The following is a 7559-nucleotide window of genomic DNA, read 5'->3' on the forward strand; positions in this document are numbered from 1 at the left end:
TGCATATATATAGTAATCTTTCTTTGGAGGAAAACAAATAAACGAAAAAAAGTTTCCTTTTAAGAAAACTATCAACTTACTTTAAGTTCTTATTCCAAAACTTGCTGACTTGAATAATATGATTTAACTTCTAACACAGAAGTCACACAAATCCATATTAACTTTAAAATAAAAATTAAGTGGTTTTAAAATGTTTCAAGGCTACTCAATAAAAAAAATAGGTTTTAAATCACAGAAACTTCAATTAAAACTACTAGATTATTATTTTCTAGAACATGTGAAAAACACATATTTCAGTATTAAAAATTATTAAATTATATTTCTCAATACATAATGCTAGTTCTATGAAGTTCCAAATGTCACTTGAGGTTCCTGAAGATAAACCAACATTATTTAAAGCTCCATAAACCTTTCAACTAGAACAATTTCCACATTGGTTAGTCAGCATTAAAGAAAGGTTAGAAGCTTGGAGCGGAACTTATCTTTGTTTTCTGCTATTCCAAATAAATGTTTCCTTTTATTTTTCACCACTATAAAGGACTTGAAACAGTTTCACAGTGCAAGCATCACACTGATAACCCAAGTTTGGACTCCACAAAGAGATGAAAGAGCCATTGACAAATTTTATAACTAAAATGGCAGAGGTGCACACTCTTCAGAATATTGTTCTTTGCAAAATTTTTAATTCTGTAAAACTGTTGGAAAAGATTATAAGAAACTCCACAGCCCAACAGGGGGTTCTCAGTGTGTAGAGAGAACTCTTTGGGCCGAAGAGTTACCACTAAAGGCACTGAGATGTGCCCAGAGTGACCTCCATCCTCAGCACACTCCTGAGCCCATGGCACTGGAAGCCCAGCCCAGATCTTGCTGCACAGGCTTAGTCCCATGAGTAAGAAGTCCAGTTATCAATTTTTATTTCATGCAAAATTTCACTTCCCATAAGGCACCTAGTACCCTTTACCCTGCTCATGCATGCATTCAATTGGCTGTGTTTTATATCCCTTTAAAAGTACCAGGACTTCATTACACCTGGCCCCATGTTATCCATCAGTCAGTTCCAAAAATGAAAATAAATAAATAAAAATAAAAACTTCCCAATATAAAATAGTCATCTTTGTTTTTTACTATAGGTACCCTTTTTCAAAATATACATATTTATAACTTTTATTAACTACCAAAATGATTTACTGAAAAGCCCCAAAACACCTGTGTTCTATATTAGCTTTTGCTTAAAAGGGTCTCAGTCCTTTCTTAGGAATTACTTAAAAGCATTAGTAGTGAGCATATGCAGAAAACCTAAGAATCAAAGTGGTTAAAACAAAGAAGGATCTAAAAGAAGGAAAATAGTATATGAACTTCAATAAGCACATGGAGATATCAAAAGAACTACAGTTTCCATATACAACATTTTCTTAAATCAAGTTATTTTACACATTGTTGTAATTTATTACTGTGACTATACCAAAAATAAGTAAAAGAAATAAGCAGAAAGGTTCTTTAAAAGAGAGATGTTTCTGACTGCACATATGAGATTTGAAATGATCATTTCGTATGAGTAAATATACAGGCCCTCCCAGGCTCAGAAAACAACTCAGAAAGGAGTCACCTCTTCCCGCTGCCCCCAGCAAAACCCCCAGAGGCTGCTCATTAACTCACAGGGTACTTGGAACTCCTGTGGCAAGGGGGTAGATGCTTTATCTTCCTTGGGAAAAAAAAAACTCAAAACATCTGTGCCCCTCTTGCATGCCCCACCACTTTTTTTTTCCTTGTTCTGATTCAAAAAGCATTAACATACCTATTTTCCAGGCCCTCCCTGATGATGCAAGAGGTTAGGACACGGCACTGCAAGCTAGCAGCAGCCGCTTCAGTGTGTGTTCCATCTCTGGCCTGGAGGTGACCCACATGGCGCAGCAGACCTCTCTTGACCCCACCATCTCCTCCCCTCAGCAGTGTCTTCACAATTGATCTTCCTGTCCTGCTCCTCACTCTGTCTCTGGATCTGAATCCTCCCACCACCCCTGGCTTGTACTCCAGTTCTGTATGCATAAATAAATCAATCTAAAAAACAATACGTATTTCCGATAACATGGACTTAACAGGTGATGCACTGAAAATAAAGTGCCCAAACGTAGCCTCTTCAAGCTATGACAAGATTCTGATATCAAGACTCGAACTCAAAAAGTGGGAAAGCTGTTCACACTAAAAACATACATTTTTAAAGACTAAACAGAAATGCTATGTTGTCACAGTGTTAAGAACAGGCTGAGATTTGAATTTACCTGATCGAGGCTTCAGGCCAAATGGAGCAGTGCTATTTGTAGTAGGAGAGACTGCAGGAGAATGCTCTCTTATCTGTAGTGTCAGAAGGAGAGGAAATTAAAACAAAAACAAAAACAAAACAAAGCAGATCTATGCATGCTTCTCTGAACATATTGCATTTGTTGCTATATGATAGCATAAAAGATTTAACATACTTCTTACTCTTTGTAATGCAAATGCTTATGAGGAATAATCAACAGAATTGTTTTGAAAGGATCTACTGGATTTTTATTCACTCATTATGAAAACAAGTTATGACCATAACTTGTGAACCTGGAAATCCTTTTCTGCTCCAGTAGAGGGGTGCAGTGCCCATGCCTGAGCGTACACAGAAGCACTCACACACTTCACAGATGGCACATCTGTGGAGAATCTCATAACACAGTGAGATACAAACACAGGTAACACTAAACAGATGGTTTGTTATGAAACCATACAATGATAGTGACTATTTGAGCTATTTTCATTCTTTTCTATAAAGATGTCCCCATATCTGTTTTTCAAATTGTATCTTTATTTATTGAATTATACTTTAAGTTTAGGTTGAAATTAATCTTTAATTATAAATACAGCCAGGAAAGGCAATGATAGCTAATGAGAACCCCTCAATGAAGTTTTACAGTACGTTAAAGATGAGCCCTCCTTGGTGGCATAACCAGTTGAAGCACAGCACTATGAAGCTAGCCGCAGCCGCTTCAACAAGATTTAGAACCCAGGCTAGAGGGGTAACCCCATGGTGTAGAAAATCTCTCCTGTCTTGCACACTGCTCCCCTTAGCAGTGTACTTAGTCAATCTGCTTGTTCTGCTCTGTTAGGTTCCACACACTGTCTCTGGTGAATCCTCTCACCGTCCCTGTACGTCTGTCCTGTACCACAGTTCTGTATGTACAAATAAATCAATCTTTTTTTAAAAAAAATTTCAATTCAGACTTTATGAAATACCTTGGCTGCCATTAACTTTCAGGAAACTTACCTCATTTGGAGAATATTGGCTCCCATTACTCTGTATGATTAGGTCATTTTGCACCTTAAAGAAGAAAAAAAAAAGTTGTGTGGTATGTTTCAATTAGACTAACATTGAAACAAGAGTTGCATCTTTATTTCCTCATACCATTTACACAAGTGTACACAACAGATACACACTGAATTAATTAACGTTTAAGTAGTTAGCTAGGTCAAACTTACTTTTTCTAAAAACATGAAGTACTCATAGAAAATGTAAAGTATTGGCACTCCCTGGTGGCGCAGTGGGTTAAGCACAGCACTAAAAAGCTAAAGCTACTTCAGCATGAGTTTAATCCCCACATGCCCTGGAGGTGACCACATGGCACCGCAGACCTCTCCTGACCCGCCAGCTGCTCCCCTCAGCAGTGTACTTTGTGGATCTGCCTGTTCTGCTCCCCACTCTGTCTCTGGTGAATCCTCTCACCACCCCTGCACCTCTGGCCTGTATCCCAGTTCTGTATGCAAAAATAAATAAATCTTAAAAAAAAAGAAAATATAAAGTATTAAAAAAATGAAGAAAAGAGACTTCCCAGAGCAATGTGCTTGTAACATCAGCTAACCCTACAAGATTTCCAAGGTGCTTGCAGGCTCCTATATTCATTTCAGTTATGTGGTTCTTAGAAACAATTGAAGTAAATAGTTCTTGACTACATAGAATCTCATTGGGGCCTTTAATAAATACACATACATGGATCACAAATTAACTAGGAAACTCTTATGGTGTCAATCCTACAATAGTTTGCCTTGGCAACCAATGGTTAAGAGAAGATTTTAAGAATATTTTCTATAGTAAAATGTGCAGAACATGTAAGTGACCATGACATCTATGTTTCCAGTGTAGTGAAGGTGATATTGAGTTCCAGCAGGAGTGGACAGGTGGGTGAAGACCACTAAGCAAGTGGGAGCAGTTCAAAAGGAAGGTGGGAAGTTCACATTAGCCATGCAGAGAAGGTTATGGGACATGGACATGCCATGTGAACAGTGGGTGAGGGGAGAATGTGCTGGGTATGATTTGGACAACATTAATATATAAGGTGCCTGCATCCATGAGTAGGACCTGATGCTTCAGGAGAAAAGGGAGATGGCCTGTGCTCAGAGAAGAATCTTAGAAAGCCAGCACAAGAGTGGCTTAGAGACAAGAGAACCAAAATGAGTAAACTCTAGTTTATTTTACCCAAACTTGCTTTCTTTTTATGGTGGTCAGTAACCCATACATTCATTCTGATGAATAAAGTGGTGATAGCTGATAAAAGCATCTTTATAAGTGCTATAAAATTAGAATAACTAAGATTTCCTGTTTCTATTCTTAATGTTAGGAATGCACTTAAGTGGAGATATCTAAAGGAAAAAAATACTTAGAATAAAAGATTCATAATTTCGCAATCCAGTTAAACAACCCTGTTAAAAGTGCCATCATGTAATTGCAGGTTTCATTCTCTCTATGCACATTTTTTTCCTCAAATTTTTCCTACTTCCCCCATTTGGTATTATTTATATAAGAATGTAATTTTTAGCCTGGAAGCAAAGGTGGGCGAAACACTATGTAACATATACCTCAGTAACATCTTTAAAGATACAACACCCAAAGCAAGGATAGTGAAGGTAAGGATAAACAGCCGGAATTACATCAAGATAAAGAGTTTCTGGACAGCAAAAGAGACATTACACAAAACAAATGACTGGGAGAAAATTTTCTCACACAATACTAACGATAAAGGGTTGATCACAAAGATATACAAGAACTGCTGAAACTCAACAAAAATAAACAACCCTATCAAAAAAATGGGCAGAAGAGCTAAACAGACACTTATCCAAAGAGGAAATGCAGATGGCCAACGAGCATATAAAAAAATGTTCAACATCACTTGTAATAAGGGAGATACAAATTAAAACCACAATAAGATACCAGTCTCACCCCAGTGAGAATGGCACATCTTACAACAACTAACAACAAGTGTTGGCGAGGATGTGGAGAAAAAGGAACTCTCCTGCACTGCTGCTGGGAATGCAAACTAGTACAACCACTATGGAAAACTGGAGGTTCCTAAACCGCTAAGAATGGAGCTTCCATATGAGACAGCACCATACTCCTAGATATCTACCCAAAGGACACAAAAACATTGATTCAAAAAGACAGTTGCACCCCCATGTTTACTGTTGCTTTATTTATAATAGGAAAGACATGGAATCAATCCAAATGCCCAAAAGTAGATGACTGGATTAAAAAGATGTGGTACAAAGACACAATGGATTATTACTCAGTGATCAAGAAAGATAAACATGATTTTTGCAGCAACATGGATGGAGCTGGAAAAGATCATGTTTAGTGAAATAAGTCAGAAAGAAAGATAAAAATACTGGATGGTTTCACTCATAGTAGGAGCATAAAGGACCGGGGAAAAAAATGAAAGGAATTGTAACAAAGGAAAAACAAAAACAATGAACAACGATATACCAGAGACATTGTATGGGGGTGGAGTGGGGAATGGGATCAAAAATGGGGTGAAAAGTGCACAGACTATGATGATGGCACACAGGTGAATTGGTGGTGGAGCTCCATGGTGATTATAACAGATGGAAAAAGGCACAAAATGATGTAAAAATAAACTAAGAAAAAAAAAGTTGCTAGGAGAATAAATCCTAAATGTAGTCATTTCAATAAAAAATCTTTTAACTACATATGGTGGAAAATGTTATGTAAACCTTATGTAGCAATTAGCTAACAATATATACAATGTATGTTGTGTCAACTATACCTCAATAAAAAAATAAACTAATAAAAAAGAATGTACTTTGTAATTCTTCCTGAATGGCTGCCAATGGCACCAAAACTTGATATAGAGTCACCTAAACTATGTTTAAAGCCATATTATAAAGTGCCCATTATAAAGCACTTCTTCATCTTGGGCTCCTCTACCTGGGCACCACAGCCTCAGTGCTTCCCCCCAGTTCACACACACCACTGGTTCCTCCGTGACCAAGCTGGCTGTTCAACACAGCACCTGGACATGGATCCAAAATCAAACTGATCCCAAGATTTGGGGTTAAATCCCTCTTTATCCTCTACCTCTTCCCCAGCCTCCCCGGATACCTAACACAGTCAAGAAGAGGGACCATCTCATTCTTCTCTAGGTTTTTTCAGTATTTATGTCTTCTTTCCTGATAGTAACTTTACATTTTTCATATTCCAGTCTTTGGCAATAAAAAACCAGGTTGACTGCAGTACAAGTACTTTAAAAATACTAGTTAATTGACTCAAGCTACTTTAAAGGTATTGATTTTTTTCCTGAATAAGATAGAAGAGAGAATATAAAAACAGGCAAATTATAAGTGAAGATCACATATAAGTTTTGCATAATCATCAGCACTGGCCTTGTTAATCCACTGCATTCTTTTTTTTCCCCCTCCTTTTTCCAGCACAGAGATAAAAGGTTATAATGTTTATAAACTCCATAGTATCTTGCAAATCTTTTCAACCTGTTATAAATTAAAAATTATTTTCAAATAAGAACCTGAAAAAAAAAATGCATCTTTACAAAACAAAAAGTAGTGTGTCTCACAGAGAGCTTGCTAAAATGGGCCCGGGGAAGCCATCAAATAGAAGCTCCAAAGGTTCCACTCTCAGGAGACTCAACGATGCACCAGCCAGGGCAGAGGTGCTGCAGATTCTGGCGAAGGGCCACACCAAAAACATAACAGAGTAGAAGAGACCATGACAGGTAACAGTTAGGTGCCTGGGGTTGTGAGACTAAGCACAATCAACAGAGAGTGAAAGAAAGACAGCCCATAGCAGCAATTCCTGGAAGAAGAACTGAAACTCTACATAATTCCTAGTCACTGTGCTCAACCATGAAACCTTTACTCTATGTGACCATACATACTAATATTACAATTCGTTTTCTCTTTAATAAACACAAAGATTTAGACAGCGAGGTGTGTGAGGCCACTTTACTACTAAAGAGTACATGTTCAGACACCCCAGGGGTATAAATTGATTTGAACGAAGCTAGCCATCCTGTGGCTACTCACTGAGAAGGCATGCAGTAAATTACAACCTGTATTCCACTCCCTCAACCCCATCTCTAGGACTCTTTTTTTGGATCTTCTCTATTTTTATGTCAAAAGTGCTTCCTCTACAGAACTCTCCTGCATTGCTGGTGGGAATGCAAACTAGTACAACCACTATGGAAAACTGTTTGGAGGTTCCTCAAACTGCTAAACATGGAGCTTCCCTA

The 7559-nt window shown here is 37.7% G+C and overlaps 1 protein-coding gene across 3 annotated transcripts in view; it reads right to left on the reverse strand.

Annotated features, from left to right (window-relative positions):
* The window catches only part of LRCH1 (leucine-rich repeats and calponin homology (CH) domain containing 1), a 187633-nt gene that overhangs the window by 28471 nt on the left and 151603 nt on the right, over window positions 1-7559 (reverse strand). For all 3 annotated transcript variants that reach the window (XM_004680260.2, XM_012723254.1, XM_012723253.1), the window contains exons 14-15: window positions 3293-3346; window positions 2280-2352 (exon numbers count right to left, since the gene is read on the reverse strand). In XM_004680260.2, coding sequence (XP_004680317.1) covers window positions 2280-2352; window positions 3293-3346 — 127 coding nt within the window. The remainder of the gene's footprint in view (window positions 1-2279; window positions 2353-3292; window positions 3347-7559) is intronic.

The sequence above is a fragment of the Condylura cristata genome, unplaced genomic scaffold, assembly GCF_000260355.1.
Source record: "Condylura cristata isolate star-nosed mole 26May11 unplaced genomic scaffold, ConCri1.0 scaffold00010, whole genome shotgun sequence".
Lineage (NCBI taxonomy): Eukaryota > Metazoa > Chordata > Mammalia > Eulipotyphla > Talpidae > Condylura > Condylura cristata.